This window comes from Chinchilla lanigera, unplaced genomic scaffold, assembly GCF_000276665.1.
Source record: "Chinchilla lanigera isolate Chin_1 unplaced genomic scaffold, ChiLan1.0 scaffold00021, whole genome shotgun sequence".
NCBI classification, from domain to species: domain Eukaryota; kingdom Metazoa; phylum Chordata; class Mammalia; order Rodentia; family Chinchillidae; genus Chinchilla; species Chinchilla lanigera.
The window spans coordinates 25,825,381-25,846,807 of NW_004955422.1; the positions used below are offsets into that span (position 1 = coordinate 25,825,381).

A 21,427-nucleotide genomic window follows, 5' to 3' on the forward strand; every position below is an offset into this window, starting at 1 on the left:
GATGGCCCACTGCATGACCTTGGTTCAGCTGTCCATTTCCTGTGACCATCTCATTGACAAAGACATCAGCTCCAAGTCTGACCCACTCTGTGTCCTTTTACAGGATGTAGGAGGGGGCGGCTGGGTTGAGGTGAGGTGGACCTTGGAAATTCTAGAGGGAGGCTTGGATTATATTCTGGGATAGTGTGTAACTGTGATGCTTATTGGCCTCTGCCCACAGCTTGGCCGGACTGAGCAAGTACGGAACTGCTCAAGCCCTGAGTTCTCCAAGACTCTGCAGCTTGAGTACCACTTTGAGACAATCCAGAAGCTACGGTTTGGAATCTATGACATAGACAACAAGACACCAGAGCTGGGGGATGATGACTTCCTAGGGGGAGCTGAGTGTTCTCTAGGACAGGTAGGTAGGGCCAGGAATTATTAGAATCCTTCAGACACAAGTTTTGTTAAGTGCCCTTTCAGATAACCCAGCATGTCGACTGGAGGTGGGGAGGTAAACAGTATCTAACCCTGTCTGAGATAATAAAACCTTCTCCACCTTGCATTGCCCCAGATTGTGTCCAGCCAGATACTGACTCTACCCTTAATGCTGAAGCCTGGAAAACCTGCTGGGCAGGGGACCATCACGGTAAGGAAAAACACAGCAAGGGTTCAAGAAGGGGCTTACAATGATAGAGAATTCACAGTGTGATACTTTCTTCCTTGCATAGATCTCAGCTCTGGAGTTGAAGGACAGTTGTGTAGTAACCATGGAAGTGGAGGCCAGAAACCTAGATAAGAAGGTGTGTCTGGAAGGAGGCCCTGGGGACCAAGAATTAAAGAGACTGGGATGGTTTGTGGTTTATGAGGAGTAGGGGTGTGAACAGAGGGCTGGCATAGTGTTTGTTTCTGTCTGAGTCATGTAACTGGTGTATCTGTGGGACTTTGCAGGACTTTCTGGGAAAATCAGATCCGTTCCTGGAGTTCTTCCGCCAGGGCGATGGGAAATGGCATCTGGTATACAGATCTGAGGTGTGACACCCCTGGGATTGGATGGGGTGGTGTAGGAGAGAATCTCTTGGGTTTGTGACTAGCAGGGTTTGGAACATAGGGATAAAGATATTGAAGGTGGGTGTGGAAGTGTGGCAGTGCCTCATGGACCAGGTCAGAGCTCTGTGAGAGGTCTTGCCCTCCACCTCCAGGTAATCAAGAACAACCTGAACCCTACGTGGAAGCGCTTCTCAGTTCCCCTTCAGCACTTGTGTGGTGGGGATTATACCACACCAATCCAGGTGAGGAGCCTGCCTCCTGAGGGAATTGAGCAAGGGAAGAGGGCCTGGGGAGGCACTGCTCACTTGTTACCCACCTCCTTCATGTATACTCACACGCCTTCCTCTCAGGTGCGCTGCTCAGACTATGATAGTGATGGGTCACATGATCTTATTGGTACCTTCTACACCAGCTTGGCCCAGCTTCAGGCTGTTCCGGTGAGCTTTGGCCCTATTCAGGGATGTTAAGATGGGCCTGGATGGCTGCAGCCCAGGGGAGAAGGATGAAAGGACAGCTTAAGTCCTTAGCTCATGCTGGGAGAGTTACCTACCCTAATTTTTCTCACCTCATCAGGCCGAGTTTGAATGCATCCACCCAGAGAAGCACCAGAAAAAGAAAAGCTACAAGAACTCTGGAACTATCTGTGTCAAGGTTTGCCAGGTGAGACAATAGCTCATGTGACCCAGGCTCTAATCCCTGAGCTCCAGTAATGGCAGTCCTCTTTCACCCCAGGCAATGACCCTGGTTTCATCTGCAGGTAGAAACAGAATATTCTTTCCTGGACTATGTGATGGGAGGCTGCCAAATCAGCTTCACTGTAAGTAGCCTTCCCCAGGGCAAGAGAACAAGTCGGGCTCAAGGTGGCCTTCAGCTGCTTTCCTGGCCTCCTCCCAGGTGGGCGTGGACTTCACCGGCTCCAATGGAGACCCCTCCTCACCTGACTCGTTGCACTACCTGAGTCCTACAGGAGTCAATGAGTACCTGACAGCACTATGGAGTGTGGGCAGTGTGGTTCAAGACTATGACTCGTGAGTAACTGGTTCTCTTGGCTGTCCCCACTCCCTTATATTACTTTAGCCGTTGGGCTCACAATCCCCTTACCAGCTCTTCCTCAACTCATTATCCTCCCACAGGGACAAGCTATTCCCAGCATTTGGATTTGGGGCTCAGGTGCCCCCTGACTGGCAGGTGAGCCCTGTCTTCCTTTGTCCCATTCTATGTGTTTTCAGTTTCAGTATCTTAATTTTGGGGGATGTGGTGAACTTACTTGGTGCCTGTTACTCAGCTTTAGGGGGAGGTGCAGTGATGCATCTCAAAAGGGATATATACAGCAGGCTTCAGATTGAACATCTCTAGGAACCTCCTTACGTACCATAGTGCCCTTGTTCTTGCCTCTTCTTTCCTGTCCTCTCAATTGAACCCCAAGGTCTTGCTCGTGATGAGCAATTGCTGTACCACTGAGCAGTACCCCCAGCTCCACAGTGCCTTTTTTCTTGCACAAAGGTCGAGAAAGAACCTCATTTTCATTCTTTTTTTTTTTTTTTTTCTCGTTTTAAAAGTAGTATTTAATTTTGTGTGTGACCCTGGGAGAAAGAGGTACTGTCACTTTTCCTCTCTCAATAGAGTTTTCATTTTTAGCTTTTGCTTCATAAAGCATTGCCCGAGGAGCCATCTAGATGAGTGCCTTTCCAAGTGGATAGCCCTGCCCTGACCAAGGTCATATGAATGTTTATATCAATAAACTGATTTTCAAGTCCGATGAGGAAAAATGTTTCATTATAGTTTCATTGTAAATCTTAGTATTTGAGAAGTAAATGTAAAGTATAGAGAAGCAGCTAAAATTAGGATTAGTTTTTCAAGGCAGCTCTTCTCATGACTCTGTTAAGCACCACAAATATATCACAGTAACATCAGATGCATTTATAGTAATATTCTTTTTTTTTTTTTTTTTATCTTTTTGGGACAGGGTCTCGCTGTGTACTTCAGGCTGGCCTTGAGCTCACTTTATAGCCCAGGCTGGTCTCGAGCTCACAGCAGTCCTCCTACCTCAACCTCCTGAGTGCTAGGATTACAGGCTATAATATTATCTTAAAAGAGTTTATTATAAATCAGTTTCATAGGCCACCAGGAAATAAAAGGACTATGTACAGCCTCACAGGAAACAGACAGGGAGCAGAGAAGGGTGAAGATGAGTCCAGGGCCTTGGTGGGCACATTCCCAGAGGAGGTGATCTTGTAAGGGACACTAGATGGTCTACAACATAACAAGCACATCTGTGGACCTATTTCTGTGACTCTGGCCGAGGTCAAAGAAGGCCTTGCATATGTGGGGGTGGAGGCAAGCCTGTAGGCATTCTACTGGGGGACCAATGGGCAGCTGTATGCCAGGAAGAGGGCGTATCATGCCTGGAAGAGGTGCCCCTTGCCTCGTAGGTGGGGCAAGATCTCCACAGCCAGGTGGGTACTGGGTCAGGACCCATGCAATACTAGCTATGGTAGTAGCTGCAGCAGCTGCAACTGTGCCGCCTCCTTGTGGGGTTATCACCCCACAAGGGATGGCCCACCCACCCCACGGACTGGCCCTGCAAGCCCTGCAGGAGCCTGTGGCATGGGAACACCAGCTGGGATTCTTCTGCTACAGCCCTACCAATTCCGGGGCCCCTAGCAGCTCCAGCAAGTGGCACTCAGGCAATGCAGTATCTTTGGGAGGAGGTCCTTCTATTGTTCTTGAGACCAGGTTCTCCCCTCACAGCAGCACCAAACCGAGAACTCATTTCTCTTCCCTTTCTGCTTGTGTAGAGTTCTTCAGCTTGATCAGTTAGACAGGATCAAGTTTGCTTGTTAGAAGCCTTGAAGGTAGTGGTGAGGACCCAGCCATCTTGCAGGATGCACTTTGTCCTGTAGTCGTTGTGCTGCGGCACCTTGGTGCTCCTTCCCACTGTCAGGGAGGTGGTTCTTCTGGCTCCAATTCACACTGGATTTGCCTCCTCAGAGGCCTAACCACAGCCAGCATCCCGTTTCCTATTGCTGTTACCAGAAATTCAGCCACCAGTAAAATCCTCATTTTCATTCTTGCCCTCAGGTCTCACATGAATTTGCCTTGAACTTCAATCCTAAGAATCCTTATTGTGCAGGTAAGTTCCCCATCCTTCAGTGTGAAGCAGATTGATTTGTCCACACTTGAAGGTGAGCCTATATAGGGAAAGAAGAGGGCTGGGGAAGAGATACCTGCCTCCATTGTCCAGAAGAGTGAATTTTAGAGCTACCTCTCTGGAGTCAACTCTTTCTTTTTTTTTTTTAATTTTTTCATACATGTTTGGAGTACATGATGGTTACAGTTAACTTAGGGAGTGGGTGGTACATGTACTGAACATATTCTGATTCTTTTTATTTCCCTCCCATCTCTAGACTCCATTTCCCCATTTTTGTTACTATTTTTAATTCATGTTTACAATATATAAAGATTATATTCATTGAGGGTAATTGGTACATGTATACATGATACATCTTAAATCTTTTTATGTCTCCTTCCCTTTTCCCCTTGGTCCCTCTCACATATGCAAAAAATCTATCTCCCTGGTTCCTTTTATCAGTCTTATTTTGCTCTTTATTTGTACTTTGGATTACTTAAATGAGGGAAACGGTGCAGTATTGAAGCTTGTGTGACTGATTTATTTCACTTAACATTGTTTTCAAGGTGTATCCATTTGTCCTACAAATGGTCTTGATTTTATCCTGCTTTATAGCGGAATAATATTCCATTATATGTGCGGATTTGGTTTGGGGGCGGGGTTTTGGAGACAGGGTCTTTCCTGTGTGGTTCAGGATGGCCTTGAACTCTTGCCTTAGCCTTAGTGCTGGGATTACAGGCCTGTACCACCATACCTGGCTCCCATTATATGTAGATACAACATTTTCTTCATCCATTTGTCTATTAATGGACATATAGACTGCTTTCAAGACTTAGCTGTTATAAATTGTGCTGCTATAAAAACGTGCATGTATCTCTGTAATATATTTTTAGCTCTTTGGGGAGGATATCTAGAAGGGGAATAGCTGGGTCAAATGGAATTTTTACTTTTAAGTTTTTGAGAAATCTCCATCTGATTACCATAATGGCTATACTAGATTTACATTCTTATCAATAATGTAGAAGGATTCCTTCTTCACTGCAGCCATGTCAGCATTTGTTATTATTTGATGTCTCGATAATTGCTATTTTCTAGTGTAAGATGATATTTCTGTTTCTTTTTCTTCTTTTTTTTTTTTTTTTTTTTTGGTCTTTTTGAGACAGGGTCTCACTATGCAGTTCAGGCTGGCCTTAAACTCAATTCGTAGTCCTGGCTGGCCTGGAACTCACAGTGATCCTCCTGCCTCAGCCTCCCAAGTGCTAGCATTACAGGCATGTGCCACCATGCCCAGCTTGTTTCTTTTTCTTGCTTCACTGCTCTAGGCAATGTTTCAGGTACCATGTTGAACAGAAATAGAGTGTGTATCCTTTTCTTCCTGATTTTAGAGGGAAAGCTTTCAGTTTTCCTCCATTTAATCTGATATTGGCAATTGATTTGTCATAAATAGCTTTTGTGAGATTCAGGTAAGGTCTTCCTATACCTACTTTCTTCTGTTTTTTTTTTTTATCGTGAATGGTTGTTGGATTTGTCAAATGCTTTTTCTGCATCTATTGATATGATCATGTGATTTTTGTCCTTGGCTTCTGTTTCTGTGGTGTATTTATTGATTTTCATATATTGAACCATCTTTGCATCTTTAAGAGGAAGCCTGCTTGGTTGTGATGTATAATCCTGTTAATGATTTGTTGCATTCTATTTGCCAATCTTTTTTTTTTTTTAATTGTCTTTTTGAGACAGGGTTTCACCGTGCAGTTCAGGCTGGCTGTGTACTCACTTTGTAGCCCAGGCTGGCCTTGAACTCACAGCAGTCCTCCTGCCTCAGCCTCCCAAGTGCTGGGATCACAGACATATACCACCACATCCGATACCAAAATCTTATTAAGGATCTTTGCATCTGTTCATTAAAAGAGATTGCCCTGTAATTTCATTTTTGAGGTCTTTGTCTCATTTTGAGATCTGAGTAATGCTGGCTTCTAGAAATGAGTTTGGAAGTACTCTTTCAGTTTCATTGAAGAGTTTGAGGAGCATTGGTGTTATAATGTCTTTAAAGGTTTTATAGAATTTAGCAGAGAATCCATCAAGTCCTGGGCTTTTCTGAGTTGGTAGGTTTCTTATTAATGTCTCAATTTTATTGCTTGTTATTCGATTGTTCAGCATTTTTATATCATCTTAATTTAATTTTGGTAATTTGTATGTCTTAATCTGTCAAAAAAATTCTGTCCATTTCTTCAAAATTTTTCAGTTTGTTGGAATATAATTTCTCATAGTAGCTACTATCTTCTAGATTTTGATGGTGTCTATTGTGATTTGCATTTTTTTTTTGGACAGGGTCATGCTATGTAGTCTAGTCTGGCCTCGAATTTGGAGCAATTGTCCTGCTTCCATCTCCAGAGTGCTGGGATTACAGGCCTGCATCACTGTGCTTGGCCGCCTTTTTTATGTTAATTGCAGTAATGTGAATCTTAGCCAGCCATGGTGGCACATGCCTATAATCCCAGCACTCAGAGGCTGAGGCAGGATGATATTTGTGAGTTCAAGACCAGCTTGGGCTACAAAGTGAGCTCAAGGCCAGCCTCAACTGCATAGCGAGACCCTGTCTCTAAAAGACCCAAAAAAGGGGCTGGGGATTTAGCTCAGCAGCACAGAGCCTGCTTGGCAAGTGGGAGGTCATGAGTTCGATTCCCAGTACCAGGGGGAAAAAAAAATTAATGTGAATCTTTTCTCTCTTTTGGTGAGTTTGGCTAATGGTTTGTCTATTTTGTTTATTATTTCAAAAACCAGTTCTTTGACTTGTTGATTCTTTGTATTTTTTCAGTGTCAATTTCATTAATTTCTGCTCTGATCTTTATGATTTCCCTTCTTAAATTTAGTTTGGGTTGGTTTGTTGTTGATTTTTACATATCTTGATTCATCATTATGCTCTGTTTTTGTAATGTTAGTATTGATTGCAATAAGCCTCTCTCTTGACTACTTTCATAGTGTCCCATTGGTTCTGGTATGTTATAATGGCACTGTTTGATTCCAGAAATTGTTTTAATTTCTCTTTCACATTGGGTGTTCGGGAGTGTTAAGTTGTTAAGTTATTAATTTGCCTGGTATTCATAAAATTGTATGTGGTTTTTTCTGTAACTGATTTCTATTTTCAATGTACTATGTATGGGCTGATAGTAAACATGGGATATTGATTTTTTTTGTACTTATTTAGGCATGTTTTGTGGAGTAGTATTTGGTTTATTTTGGAGAAAGTTCCATATGATGCAGAGAAAAATATGTATTATAGTAGGATAGAACACTTGTTTGAAAGTGTGGCTCAACTCTTTCTTTGTTGATTTTTGTTTGGTTTGGTTGATATGTCTCTTTGTGAAAGTAAGGTATTCAGGTCACCCATTGTGATTTTTTTGGTATTTATGTGATCTTTTATGTCCTGCAGTATTTGTTTTACAAAGATAGGTCCTCCAGTATTGGGTGTATACATATTTACGGCTATAATCTCTTCCTGTTGGATTGTTTCCTTAACTAGTATGTAGTAACCTTTTTTGCCTCTTCTGATCAGTTTTAACTTGAAGGTTACTATGTATGAGAGTAAAATTGCTCCCCTTGCAGTTTATAAATTCTATACTACTTTTTATTTCTGAAATTTCTGTCTGATACCTTTTTGTGGAGTCTATATCTTTGGTAAATTTGTTGTTTATGTTTTAAACTGTTTGATCAGCTCTTCCAATTTTTTGTTTCTCCTATATTGCTAAATCAAAGGAAAAAAGTCTGGTGGGAACTCTTCTTGCCTTCTACTGAAATTGCAGGCAGCCACACTAATTTCCTTTTTGTTCTTGCACTCAAAACCTAAACTAACCCTGTCTCAGGAATTCTCTCCTCTAGCCAGGTGTGGTGGTGCACACCTGTAATTCTAGCACTTGGGAGGCTGAGGCAGGATGATCTTTGCAAGTTCAAGGCCAGCCTGGGCTAAAGAGTGAGCTAGGCCAGCCTGAACTGCATAGCAAGACCCTGTCTCAAAAAAAAAAAAAAAAAAAGGAGAATTCTCTCCTCCAGACAACAGACAGATTATGACAGTGTCCCTGGATTTCTTAGGGACTTTCCCCCTCAGCATAGCATGTATGTTCATGTGCTGACCAGAGTCCTTGGAAATTGGCAGGCAGGGCTGATCACCCTCAGGAGTACACAGACCTGTTCCCTTGTTTGTCTTCCCTTTGCCCAGAGGGGAGGCAGTGGGGAAGAAAGGGCTGGTATTTGCAGAGTCTGATTTAGGCTTCTGTCGTTGCTTCCGTGAGGCTGTCTAGGGTGCTTTCAGGATAGTTGCTTGCTTGCTAGATGGGTAGGTGCTATAGCTGGGGTATTGCAGACTAGCCATAGCAGCACTGCTTCCTTTTTTTTTTTCGTCTTTTTGAGACAGGGTCTTTCTATGCAGTTCAGGCTGGCCTTGAGCTCACTTTGTAGCCCAAACTGATTTCAAACTCGCAAGATCCTCCTGCCTCAGCCTCCTGAGTGCTGGGATTACAGGTGTGTGCTACCATGCCCTGCAAGCACTACTAACTATTTTTGATAATCTAGATGTTTGGATTGATCTACATGTATCATCTTCTGATTTTCTGTTTCAGGGTATAAGTCCCTCCCCCACTACAGTGTACCTGTGGCTTCAGTGAATCCTCTCTGAATAACCTGACATGGCTCCTCCTCTTGTCAGCCATATTGGATATCTACTTCTGGAGTCAACTGTTCATCTTGCTATTTGCTAACCACATGACTTGGGGCAACTTCCTTACTTCTCTGTGCTTTGGTTTTACAATTAAGCTACATATCACAGGATATTGAGTATTTAAAGGGAAGATTTGAGTAAAGCAGTAAATTTGAAGCAGTAATCCTGTATATAGTAAGTACTCCCCAAAAAACAGTAGCTGTTTATCTTGGTTTCCCTTTGCAGGAAACAACACCTAACAATTACAACTTAAAGGAAGAGGTTTATTTTGACTCACAGTTTCTGGCCCAAGGCAGAAACAGCCTGGGTGGAGGACCCGCAGTTCGTTGTGTAGCAGGTGGGAAAGCTCCGGACCACAGTATACCCTCCGGTCATTCCCCAGTGATCCACTTCCAACCAGGCTCTACCTCCTAAATGCATGCTCAGCTACTGAACTCATCAGTGGATGGATCCACTAATGAGTATAGTGCCCATGATTCAGTCATTTTCCACACATGAGAATTTGGGACTTTTTGAGATAGGGTCTTGCTAGGTAGTTCAGGCTGGCTGTGAGCTTACTATGTAGCCCAGGCTGATCTTGAACTCACAGCAGTCCTCCATGTCAGCCTCCCAACTGCTGGGATTATAGGCGTGCACCATCACGCCCAGCCCTAAGAGTTCTTCATGTTTCATAATAACATTTTTTTAAGAATACAGGCTACATAATTTCTAGAGTAGCCCTTAGTTTGGGTTTACCTGAAGTAGCCTCAGATTTCACAATTTTTGGCAGGAATACTATCACATAATGCTGTACATTCTTAGTATATCATAGCAGGAAGGGGACATAATGTTTGTTTGTCCTATTACTAGTATTAACTTTGATCTTTTGGTTAAGAGAGAGTCTATCAGATTTTTTCATTATATAAATACTGATCTTCCTTTCGTAATTGGTAAGTATCTTTTGAGAATAAACTTTGAGGCTCTACAAATAGCCAGTTATAGCTGTGTATATTGATGCATGCATGTAATTCTAGCACTCACTAGGTTGAGTCAAGAGGATTGCCACAAATTCTGAGCTTGGGCTACATAGTGAGTTCAAGGTCAGCATGAACTATGAAGTGAGATTGTGTCTCAAAAACAAAACACTTAGCCAGGTTGGTGACACAGGTCTGTAATCTGAGCACTCAGGAGAATTGCAGAGTTCAAGGCCAGCTGGAACTATTTAGTAAGACCCTGCTCAAAAATAAATAACCTTAATATCTATTAATCATCAATTTTTACATCCATTGATGATCCTTGCCTGAATCAGGTAATGATGATACCAGGGACTGAACCCAGGGCCTTTGCAATGACCTACATTCCCAACTTTTTTTTTTGAGATAAGGTCTCACTAAGTTCTCCAAGTAAGGCTTGAATTTTTTTTTTCTTTTTTGGTACCAGGAATTGAACTCAGGACCTTGCGCTTGCCAGGCAGGCACTTGTGCTGCTCAGCTATATCCCCGGCCCTGGGCTTGAATTTCTGATCCTCGTGCGTCACTCCCCAGAGTGCTAGGATTACAGGCATAAACTGTCATACCCAGCCTGATCAGTTATTTCTATCATCAAATGATTTTTTAAATTCTTTTTACATTAATGGCTTTCCCTTATCCTCCAGTGATTAATATCTATATGGATTCTTAAGTGGGTTATAATTCTTTATTTTGTGAAGTAGCTTATTAACTAATGCTCAAGAGACACAGAATTTGTCCAAGGAATCTCCCTAATCTGGGTTTTTTAGATTTTTTTTTTTTTTTTTTGTCTTTTTGAGACTGGGTCTCACTATGCAGTTCAGGCAGGCCTTGAGCTCACTTGTAGCCCAGGCTAGTCTCGAACTTGCAACAATTCTCCTGCCTCAGCCTCCTGAGTGCTGGGATTATAGGCATGTACCACCACATTGGCTTTTTTAGATTTTTATCTGTGTATATTTACAGTACATAATGATTACATTCATTGTGGGGAGTACCTAACACAGATACATAGCACACCTTAATTCTTTCTAGTTCTCTCCCCCTTTACCACACCCTCTGTCTCTTGATCTTCCATTTGCAAAAGATCTAGCTCCCTATTTCCTATTCTTTTACTTTGTTCTTTATTTGTACTAAATCTGGGTTTTATTCCATGCTGTTAATAAGTGCAAGTCCCTCTTCTTGAGCATTGGTTTCTGTCTATAGGAGAGGGTTAGGTATCTTGGGTCACAGGGGTGACTGAGTGAAATGCATCCAGATTCTTGATTTAAGGAGTAGCTGCTGGGTATGGTGGCACACGCCTGTAATCCCGGCACTCAGGAGGCTGAGGCAGAAGGATCATTGCGAGCTCAAGGCCAGCCTCAACTGCATAGTGAGACCCTGTCTCAAAGAAAAAAAAAAAAAAAAAACTACTAGCCTGGTCTTGGAAAGTTTGGAATTTCACAGTGGCTTTGTTTTGGCCCTCTTTCTCTGCAGGTATCCAGGGCATTGTAGATGCCTACCGCCAAGCCTTGCCCCAAGTTCGCCTCTATGGCCCCACCAACTTTGCACCCATCATCAACCATGTGGCCAGATTTGCAGCTCAGGCTGCATATGAAAGGACTGCATCAGTAAGTATTATAGCAGTGGTAGTGGGTGTAAGGGTGGTATAACCAGGGAATATGTAATTGGAATGTTTGGGGACGGTTTTGGAAAGAGCATCTGCCTGAATATACACATGGGCTTACCCCCAGCAATACTTTGTGCTGTTGCTGTTGACTGATGGTGCTGTGACTGATGTGGAGGCTACCTGCCAGGCTGTGGTAAATGCCTCGAAGCTGCCCATGTCCGTGATCATTGTGGGTGTGGGTGGAGCTGACTTCGAGGCCATGGAACAGCTGGATGCCGATGGTGGACCGCTACGTACATGCACTGGGGATTCAGCAGCCCGTGACATTGTGCAGTTTGTGCCTTACCGTCGGTTCCAGAATGTGAGTAAGGGCAAGGTCGAGGGTAAACCAGTCTGGGAGTTTATCCTTCCACCTGTTCTAGATGTGAATGGGGTTGAGGACCAGGAGGTACAGGCCCTTTCCTCAAAGTCTGGGACAGTTTTGGGTGCCAATTTGGTATCCTTTCTTAGGTTGAGCTGTAAACTTTAGGAAGGTGTTATCCCCCACCCCGACCTCAGTGACTTTGCTCTTGTCCTTGCAGGCCCCTCGGGAAGCACTGGCACAGGCTGTGCTTGCAGAAGTGCCCACACAGCTGGTCTCCTATTTTAAGGCCCAGGGTTGGGCCCCACTCAAGATGCCTTCATCCCCAGCCAAGGTTCCTGCACAGGCCCCCCAGGCCTAGGTGGCACTTTGTATTTTATACCTGCTTCTGTTATTGCTACTGGGTTTTTTGTTTGTTTTGAGACAGGGTCTCACTATGCAGTTCAGGCTGGCCTTGAGCTCACTTTGTAGCCCAGATTGGCCTCAAACTCACAATGATTCTCCTGCCTCAGCCTTCTGAGTGGTGGGATTACAGGCGTGTGCCAGCATGCCTGGCCTGTTACTGCTACTCTTGAGCCCATGTTTTTGTTCTTGGCACCTCTCATTTAATAGAGACCAGTAAAGACCACTGCTGTGCCACTAGTCTGTATTCCTGGATTCAAACAATTTTCATGCCTTAGCCTTCTGAATAATTAGGACTACAGGCATGCACCACCAGCCTCAGCTCCTTTTATTTGGAGATAAGGTCTTGCTAAGTTACCCAAACTAGGCTCCATCCAATTTGTGATCCTCCTGCTTTAGGCTCCCACAGTGCTATTGTTTTGCAGTACTGGGGATTGAAACTGGAGCTACATTTCCAGCACTCCATCCCAATTCAGAGACAGGGTCTTTCTAAGTCACTGTCACCCAGGCGGGGCTTGAACTTGGTCCTCCTACCTCAGCTGGGATTATAGGTATATGCTACCATGTCTGACTAATCTTAGGGTTTTTTTGTTTTTTAAGACAGGGTGTCTCACTTTGTAGTGCAGGCTGGCATCCAGGACATTGTAGATGGACTCACTGTGTAGCCCAGGCTGGCCTCAAACTCGTAATCCTCCTGCCTCAGTCTCCCAGGTGATGGGATTACAGGTGTGCGCTCCCATGTCCAGCTAACCTTAGATTTTGAGAGCACTTGGTATAGGGTCTGTTTGTCTTCAAATTACAAAAGAACATCCCCCAGGTTTAAAGATGAGTAAGTGTTCCACCTCTATATAGACACAGCTCTGTGTTAACAGAGTAGTCCCAAGACTACTTGGTAATAAACTGTTGGTGGTGTAACATACACTGGGAAGGTTCCTACCGCGAAAGATGTTGCATTTTTTTGCCCATGGTAATCTCTGTAGGGGAAATAGTCTGCTGAGCCCTACCCAAAGTAATGTAACTGGCCCCACAAAATGAACTTTAAAAGTTAGATCATTTTCTCCTCTAGAGACAAGTGGTTTCCTCAGACCTACTGCACAAACAGCTTCCCCCACCTCTCAGCCCAGATAAACAGACAGAATATGCAGATGCTGACACCAGGAGCCCAGAGAATGAGCTGAAGATGGCTGGCCATGACAGAGCAAGTGTGGTGATGTGTGCTGTCCCTCCCTATAAAAAGACCCTTAACATACTTGTACTCATTGAGATGGTGATTTCAGGCAAATGGACTCTCCATCTCCTTGGAGCTAGTTGTAAATAAATCCCTTTTACCAAAATAAATGACCTTCTTTGATTTAGTCAGCAGCAAGTAAATGAACCTGAGCATATGAACTTAAATGGCCAACACCACTTTACAGTTAAAAAAAACAAATAAACAAACAAAAACAGGGCTGGGGATTTAGCTCAGCGGCACAGCGGCTGCCTGGCAAGTGCAAGGTCGTGAGTTCGGTTCCCGGTACCGGAAAAAAACCAAAAAAAAAAAAAAAAAACCAACCAAACCACTTTACAGTTAGCCACCATGTAGTTATCCTGTGGGGGTCCCTCAGCAGGGTGTGATGCTCTGTGCCAGGCTACACCAAAATAGACCTGTGTATCACTGCATTGGCTGAAACCAGCAGACTTCCTTTCTTTTTTTTTTCTTTTTTTTGGTGGGGAGGGTTTGGTTTTTTGAGAAAGGGTCTGCTATGCAATTCAGACTGGCCTTGAATTCTGGCCAGTGGTGGCCTTGAACTCACAGCAGTCCTCCTGCCTCAGCCTCCTGGGAACTGGGATTATAGGTGTGCACCACCACACCCGGCCAGAATTCCTGCTAAGAAGGGGGATCAGAGTTATATGAACATACAATTCTTCCCATGGATTCTAGTTTTTACTTCTGCTTTCTGCTGTGTGACTGACAGCAATACATAAGTAGGAGCTATGTAAGCAATGTGTATGCATGCAAACTTTGGTAGTGTAACTGCCTGTAAGCTGGGTATTCTACACTAGACATTGACTATAAGCTGTCCACTGCTTTGTAATCCTTAATAAACTCACTTATTCACTAAGCTGGTCTTGTCTGAGTCATTCGTTGGTCTGTTGGCACCTTTCCAATTCAGAGAGGCATTTCTGTCTCCTTGGGAATTTGTAGAACACTGTCTTTTTATTCCTAGGTAGAACCCTGTCCCTTGGCCATTTTTTCCCTCTGAATCCACTTTTGAATTTTGGGGTGAAGATTCTTGTATCTATAAATGAATTGTCCTGTTTGTTTGAGCAGCATCTCTCCCTTGTCTGGCTCCTTGAGGGCAAGGAGTGCTGAAAACTAGGTTACCTACACTGTCTAGCAGAGTCAGACTCAGATCTTTGTGAAGAACTCTGTGTAAAGGCTGCTAGACCTGGATCAACTGTGTCTCAGCAGCTTTCCAGATGTCCTCATTCCCCTTCCCGAACACCTAACAATGCCAACATTAGGGCTGGGAACTGAGGCACAGTTGTGGCTTCAGTTGCCTGGCAGCTCTGCAGTTAAGAGTGATCCTTAGAGGAGGACAACTCTGCATCCTATTCTAGCATTGACCTTGAGAAAGTGTTCTGACTTGAGCAGTTCCTTCTCTCTGGTTGTGAGGATGAGGTTAATGTCTAGTGTAGAATACCCACAGCACTGCTTCTTGCATATGTTAAATATTCCATAAGCATCAACTGCATTAATACAGTTTTCAGAGAAAAAATGGGTAAAACAGGTAGACCCTACCCTACTTATATGCCATAGGCAGCCAGAGCTCTCCCTGAACAGAGCATTTGCCAGGACTGATCCAGCTTCCTTCAGCATAAAGCGCATTTGTGCTGCAATCATCAGCATGTTTAATGGGGCCCCCCAGTGGCTCCTGTGGCACTGTCCTCTCCCTCCGAGATTCGTAAGCCATGGGCGCGGACTCGGTACAAGCACGTGAACCGTGGGTGGCCCCAGTTGCTTAGGATCTGGATCTTCACCTTGGGGAAGGCAGACGGAGGATCATTCTGAGGAGACAAATCATGCCAAGAACTGCTCACAAGCACTGCCCTTTCCCTTCGTCTCCCACTGCCTTAGCATCTTCACCCCCAGAGACAAACACCTGCAGGTGGAAAGTCTGAATCGCAGATTTCTTCACGTCAAAGGTGAACCTCCCCAAGAAAACTTCAGTCTCATTGTCAATTTGGAGACCCTGGTGGGTGAAGAGTGAATGGAAGAAGAGTGAGGCACATGTGAAAGGGAGAGGAAAGCAGCTTTGTCGGGGCTCTTCGGTGTGTTCAGTAGCTCCACATGTGCTCTCATGTTTGTTCTGTCACAGGATGTGTAATGGGGAACGTGGGCTCTAAGAGTCCAGCATTTTAGTCTGGCCAATTGTGTGTCCTTGAGCAAGGAATGTCTCAACATTACTTCATATCTAAAGAGGGAGATTATCATGCTTCATAGTTTTTATGTGGATGCCATGAAATAGTGCGTATAAAGTGCTTGGCACAAAGTAATTGCTAATATTTGGATAGGATCACTTAGAGCAGCAGCCCTGACAGGCAAATCTTAGTATGTCCAGTTTGAGCAAAGACTCAAATACTAGTACCAGTTCTCAAGACTGCCTGGTGTGTACTAAGCAAAATCCCCAACTCCTGGCCTCAGCCCTACTCACAAAGACTGCAAAGTCTCGGGGGGCGCTGCTGGCATCCCCGGTGTGTGCCACGCTGGGTGGGGGATGCTGTAAGGTGATGTCGCTCAGCTGCACACGACCCGCCAACTGGATCGCCACCTGGCCCTGGTCACCCTGAAAAGCCCAGCAATTTCCAGGGAACACATCTGGCTGCAGAGAAGTGGAGGTGGGAGAAGACACCATTAGAACCCAAGGACAGTGACTACTGTCCCTCCTCATCCACGGCCCAGCCCAGAGCGCCACCTCCAGGCCTGTTCCCGGGCCTGATCCTGCCCAGAGCTCAGTTGCCCGCACTGCCAGTTCTCTTCAGTTCCCCAGCTTCACTCAGAGCTTCACTTGGGCAGGGCCAGACCCAGTCTCCCCAAGAGCCCCTCAACTCAGCCAGGTCCTGCCTCCACGGAGCTGGTCCTTTCTCCAGCACCCATCACTTGGTCCCATCCTAGCATCCTGGTTCCAGCCCCACCTCCAGGATGACCGTGGGTGGTCGCGCATAGTTCCAGAAGCTGAAGCGATTCCAGAAGTAGGCCGTTTTTGTGTCCTCATAGTCATGGGAAGTCTTCTGTAGGTCAATGGTGGCTCCTGGAGTAGAAAGAAATAACCCTCAGAGGCTGCCAGGCCTTACCAACATCTGGGGATTGGTCGGCCAGCGTCTCGGTCTCCTTGCGTGTCTCTGGGTCTTACCCACGGAGCTCAGGGCGTAGTCTGGTTTCTGCACGAAGTCTTCGTTCAGCCGCTGGAACACGAGCTTGGCCACCCTCTGCGGGGGTGGGCGGGAGGGGCGGGGTGTGCGGGCCATTTCACAGGTGGGCCGGACTCTCAGGGCACTCCGTGCTCTGGCATGGGCTTCGTGGGCTCCCAGTTGTAAGTTTAGTCCCAGGACCCACCCAAAGGAATTGGCCAGAGGTTTTCAAGGTGTGCGGGGACTGCAAGTGGGCGGAACCACGGGGCCTGGCTCCCCACCAGATCCCTGCACAGCCTCGGGGCTCTCACCTCGCTGTGGGCCGCGCGAACGCGGGCCACCTCCGTGCGGAGTTTATTCAGCTCGGCCTGAAGCTGCTGCAGCTGCTGCCCGTGGGAGCGCACGCGCTCGTGGTACTCGCTGGAGCGGGGAGACGGGCGCCCTGCGGTCGGTTCCTTGCTTCCCCTGCCACAAGGCCCCCCGCTGCGGCACCTTTGGGCCGCCCGATCCCCACCCCTGATGCCCTGTTTCACCTGGGAGTCAGCATCGCCTTAGAGTCCTAGGGGTGGGAAGCAAATACAGCGACCCTCAGCTCCTCACCGCCCCCCTCTTTCCCATGTCAGCCTAAAGGCAGCCAGAGTGCTCCTTTTTGAGAACTTCCCCGCCTGAGAACTTCCCCGCCTCCCCCAACACTTGCCTGACCTTTAGGATCGCAGCCCCTCAGAAATCCGTGCCCAGCGCTTCCTTACCTTTAGTCTCTGGCTGTGCCCCCTCCCAGCAGCCCAGGGAGCGCCACAGCCTCCACCACCCCAGGATGGTGTGTCCCCGACTCACATTCTCCAAAGGAGGGAGCAGGTGCAGGAGCCCCCAAGAGAGTGCTGGAGAAAGCGGGGGTGGGGGGTGTCAATGAAAGGAAGAGGCAGGGCAGGGCTTTCCTGGCTTGAAGGATCACTGAGAGCAGCGCGGTGGGGCGAGGGGGAAGCCCGCGTGGGCTGAGGGACACAGGGGAATCAAGCGTCCAGAGATGTGCCCCCGTATCCGCCCTTCACCTGCTAGAAAGATGCTCAGCAACGACGCAGCGAACAGGAAGCGGACGCAGCAGACCTCCCTGGGGGGATGGAGAGGGGCTGAGGCCCCAGGGCCCTGGTCCACGCAGCCTGGACCCCAGGCTGCGTCCATCCCGCCAACCCGACGCCACCGTCGGAATCGACTCCAGCCCCGCGGGCCCGGCCTCGCCTCCAACCACCCAAGCAGCGCCCGGGGCGCCCCCGCGCTCCCCCTGACCTGCACACACCGAGCAGCACGCCTCGGACCAGGGACAACAGCACCCTCGGCACCTGGAAGAGGAGGCCTGGGGGAGGACAGCCGGATTAGAGGGGGGAGCCCGAGAACGGCACTGGGGGCGCCCACGAGCCCAGTTCGCAGGGACTCGGGAAGGAGGCAGGGGCTGGACCCGACAGGAGTCTGCGGGTCGCGGGCTGGCCTGGTGCGTACTCAGGAAGCTCTTGGTCGCCCGCAGGGCAGGCATCTCCCGCCTCAGATCCAGGGTGGCGAGAAGGCTCCGCTGCTCCTCAGAGACTGCGGGAGATGCAGCCGGTCCTCCGGAGCCCATGGGCTCCACTGGGGCCTTGTGCACCTCAGACCCACTTTCCCCCCATCCCCGGAAGCCCGGCCCCAAGTTCCCCAGCCCACAGAGGAGGGAACCCCTTTTGGCTTTGGTCCCGCCCGCCTGGACTGGGCGGGGCCTGGTCAGGAATTGGCTCCACCTCCAAAAGATACCCCGCCCCCAGTTGGTGCAGCCCTCTTTCCAGGTAGCCAATCATGTCCACAGAGAGGACCTCCTCTACAGCGCCCAATCACAGGGCTTCCCCGCCCCTCCTCAGAGTCGTCCATCACATCGAGGCACCGCCCCCTAAGGGATCTTATTAAAAGCCTTCCCAGGGCTGGGGATTTAGCTCAGCGGCAAAAGCGCCTGCCTGGCAAGCGCAAGGTCGTGAGTTCGGTTCCCGGTACCAGAGAAAAACCAAAAAAAATAAAAAAATAAAAAAATAAAAGCCTTCCCAAAAGGCACCTGGACCAAATCTTATCCCGTTTCCACCCAGACCCCGCCCCCTCCCTCGGCGCCCAGGGTTCGACCCCGCCCGCACCCGAGGCCCCGCCCCTCACGGTTGCCGCGCCTCTCGCGGTCTCCCGGTTGTGGTTCCGAGGCGCAGGCTCCTGCGGAGAGCTTCCAGCCCATGGGGTTCCTCCAGGCAGTCCTGGGCGCAAGGTGGGCTCACCGCAGCTCGCGCCCCGGGCCCTTCTGCCCTGGGGCTCCCCCGGCCCCGGCCCAGGAGACCGGCGCCCGCAGCAGTCCCCCGAAGGGACGCTGTCTGAGCTGTTGCTGTTCTCACTGTAGAAGTTGGGCATGTGCTCGTCCGAGGACGCGACTGAGCCAGAGCGGGTGCTCCGCCGCATCCTGATCTACAGACGCCCCTCACGGACGCCCCAGTCGCCCCGCAGCCGTGCAGGCCCTCGGCCCTCGGCCCTTCCCAGCTGCTGCGCCCCGCGGGTGCCCCACCGACCCAACTTGAACCCTAGGGCCGCGTGGCCAGACTCAGCCTTCCCTTCCTGTCTGCACCCTCGTCACAAAGGAGACCTGACGTCACAGAGCTAGTCGTGACATCATTGGGAGCCGTGGGCGCCTAGGCAATCTGGGCTCTGACGTTTAAGCTGACGTTTAATGGAGCAGTGACCTCAGAGAACTTCCCATAAGACTCTGTCTGAAACTGCAAAGTAAACGGATTTGTGTCCCCTTCCCTGCTCAGTGTGTGTGTGTGTGTGTGTGTGTGTGTGTGTGTGTGTGTGCATGTATTACTGGGGATTGAACTCAGTTCGCTCTACCACTCAGCCATACACCCAGCCCTTTTAATTTTTTTTTTTTAAATTTTGAGAACAGGATCTCACTAAATTATCAAGGCTCCCTGGCACTTGCACTTCTCCTACCTCAGCCTCCAGAGTAGCGAGTAGCTGGCATTACAGGTGCATGCCGCCGTGTCCAGCTTCTCCTCTGCTCTCCACACTAACATGCTATATATTTGACTTATTTTATTTTTGCTTGTCATGGCCACTAAAACATAGTTTGAGAGTGGTGGTTTTTGTTGTTTTTGTTCACTTCTATATCCTCTAACACATTGAAAGTCCTTGCCTGTAGTAGGTGCTCAAATATTTGCAAAGGAATGATTAAGGAGTAGAGCATACCCAGGGCACTTCTTAATAAATATTGTCTGCTTTGCTCTGAAAATCCTTTTGTCCTCTTTGTAATCCTGGAATGGCAAGCAGAAACACTGAAACGACACCCAGGATTTGGAGGCAGATTTATTTACATCGATGGGCAATGATTGGGGTCATTCACGGAATATCAGGCCCTGATCTCTGGTGGTCTAGGGCTTATATTGGGTAAGCAAGCAGGAAGTACAGAGGCAGAATGACTTGTCAATTGGGGATTGGATATACAATGTGCATCATAGTGACCAGCTATGCATCACAGTGACCAAATGTTTCCGAGACACAGGAGCAACTGGATCTGGAATAGGAACTGTTACCTGGGCAACTAACAAACTGAAGTATACTGGCGCTGCGCGGGGGGTGGGGGTAGGGTGGGTGGGGTGGTGTTCTGCTGCAATCCCAGTCATCAGACCAGAGAACTCTGACCTCAGGCTCTGTGGTCCTTCCCCCAGAAACATGTTCTGCACAAGAATTCAGTATCCATCAGTCACCATACCCAAGCCCACATACCTGAGCCCTGGAGAAAGGAATGAGGAATCACGGATAGCCATGCTGGGAAACCAGAGTTTCCCCAACTTCTGCTATATACAACACTAGTGTACTTTATGGAAATTCAGGTTCCCAGGTACTCCTTGAGATTATACCTCAGCTTCTCTGGGATGGGGCTAAGAATGTGGTTTTATTATTTTGCTGTACTGAGGATAGAAACCATGTGCACTTTACCACTAAACTACATCCACAGCTCTTTTTTGTTGTTGTTATTTTTATTTGTTTGTTTGATTTTTTTTTTTTTTTTTTTTTTTGGTTTTTCTCCGGTATCGGGAACCGAACTCACGACCTTGCGCTTGCCAGGCAGGCACTTTGCCGCTGAGCTAAATCCCCAGCCCCTATTTGTTTGTTTGAGGTAGGGTCTTGCTATGTATTTCACCTGGCCTTGAACTCACTATGTAACTTAGGCTGGCCACAAACTTACAGTCATCCTTCTTCAACCTTCCATGTGTGTGTGGATTACAGGCGGGTACCAGGAATGTACCATGGTGCCAGGCTCCAGCTCCTCTCTGTCTCTGTCTTTCTCTCTCCGCTGCCAAAGGGAGCGCTCACTCTCTCTTTTTTGAGACAGGGTCTCACTAAGTTGCCCAGGCTAAACTTGAACTTTTGGTCCTCCTGCCTCACTGTCCTAAGCAGCTGCGAGTTTAAGTGTGAGGACCTGGCTAGGAATGTGCATTTTAAACAACTGTATGCAGGATCCTCATTTATGCCCACACTTTAAAGTAAGATAGTATGTCTCACGCAAATTACACAGCAAGGCAAACCGTGCAGAGGGCAAAGGACTCACCAGAGACTGCTTAAATGCATGACAGGACAAATTAGAATGCCTAAACCCTGCCCTCCAGACCAATACTCTTCTTATCACCTGTCACATTACACCTTCTTTAGAATATTAAGAAGTTGAAGTGGTAATTCTTAGAGGAGTTGAGGCAGCAACAACCTGTTAAACTTTGTTCCAGCCCAGAGGGGAAATACCCGTGCCAGGCTCCAGAGA

The 21,427-nt window shown here is 47.4% G+C and overlaps 2 protein-coding genes and 1 pseudogene across 7 annotated transcripts in view; 1 reads left to right on the forward strand and 2 right to left on the reverse strand.

The window, feature by feature from the left end:
* Cpne1 (copine I) overlaps positions 1-12,300 on the forward strand; it is a 43,840-nt gene extending 31,540 nt beyond the window's left edge. For all 5 annotated transcript variants that reach the window (XM_013514125.1, XM_005384782.2, XM_005384783.2 and 2 more), the window contains 15 exons: positions 2-130; positions 221-400; positions 554-628; positions 711-782; positions 931-1,011; positions 1,182-1,271; positions 1,380-1,466; positions 1,603-1,689; positions 1,787-1,846; positions 1,924-2,057; positions 2,163-2,217; positions 4,111-4,162; positions 11,330-11,463; positions 11,587-11,823; positions 12,044-12,300. In XM_013514125.1, coding sequence (XP_013369579.1) covers positions 2-130; positions 221-400; positions 554-628; positions 711-782; positions 931-1,011; positions 1,182-1,271; positions 1,380-1,466; positions 1,603-1,689; positions 1,787-1,846; positions 1,924-2,057; positions 2,163-2,217; positions 4,111-4,162; positions 11,330-11,463; positions 11,587-11,823; positions 12,044-12,184 — 1,614 coding nt within the window. In that variant the 3' untranslated portion in view covers positions 12,185-12,300. The remainder of the gene's footprint in view (position 1; positions 131-220; positions 401-553; positions 629-710; positions 783-930; positions 1,012-1,181; positions 1,272-1,379; positions 1,467-1,602; positions 1,690-1,786; positions 1,847-1,923; positions 2,058-2,162; positions 2,218-4,110; positions 4,163-11,329; positions 11,464-11,586; positions 11,824-12,043) is intronic.
* Positions 3,101-3,997, reverse strand: LOC102026335 (annotated as a pseudogene).
* Positions 12,301-14,921: 2,621 nt separating the features above from the next.
* On the reverse strand, positions 14,922-19,407 carry Spag4 (sperm associated antigen 4). 2 transcript variants are annotated; one of them, XM_005384785.1, is made up of 12 exons: positions 18,765-19,407; positions 18,112-18,195; positions 17,902-17,968; positions 17,667-17,725; positions 17,452-17,495; positions 17,151-17,176; positions 16,929-17,037; positions 16,620-16,695; positions 16,402-16,517; positions 15,921-16,088; positions 15,369-15,458; positions 14,922-15,273 (listed from the first exon to the last, which is right to left on the reverse strand). In XM_005384785.1, exons 1-12 carry the CDS (start codon positions 19,072-19,074, stop codon positions 15,118-15,120), a joined length of 1,305 nt encoding a protein of 434 aa, XP_005384842.1. In that variant the 5' UTR covers positions 19,075-19,407; the 3' UTR covers positions 14,922-15,117. The 2 variants fall into 2 exon arrangements, with proteins under 2 accessions (XP_005384842.1, XP_005384845.1); XM_005384788.1 differs by having other exon boundaries at positions 18,784-18,943.
* Between the last annotated feature and the right edge of the window lie 2,020 nt (positions 19,408-21,427).

Coding starts and splice junctions, on each gene's coding strand:
- Spag4 (XM_005384785.1), bottom strand. CDS start 19,074: ATGCGGCGGAGCACCCGCTCTGGCTCAGTCGCGTCCTCGGACGAGCAC. Junction 17,038..17,150: donor AAGGCGATGCTGACTCCCAG/GTGAAACAGGGC, acceptor TCCCCGCTCCAG/CGAGTACCACGAGCGCGTGC. Junction 15,274..15,368: donor TTCAGACTTTCCACCTGCAG/GTGTTTGTCTCT, acceptor TTGTCTCCTCAG/AATGATCCTCCGTCTGCCTT.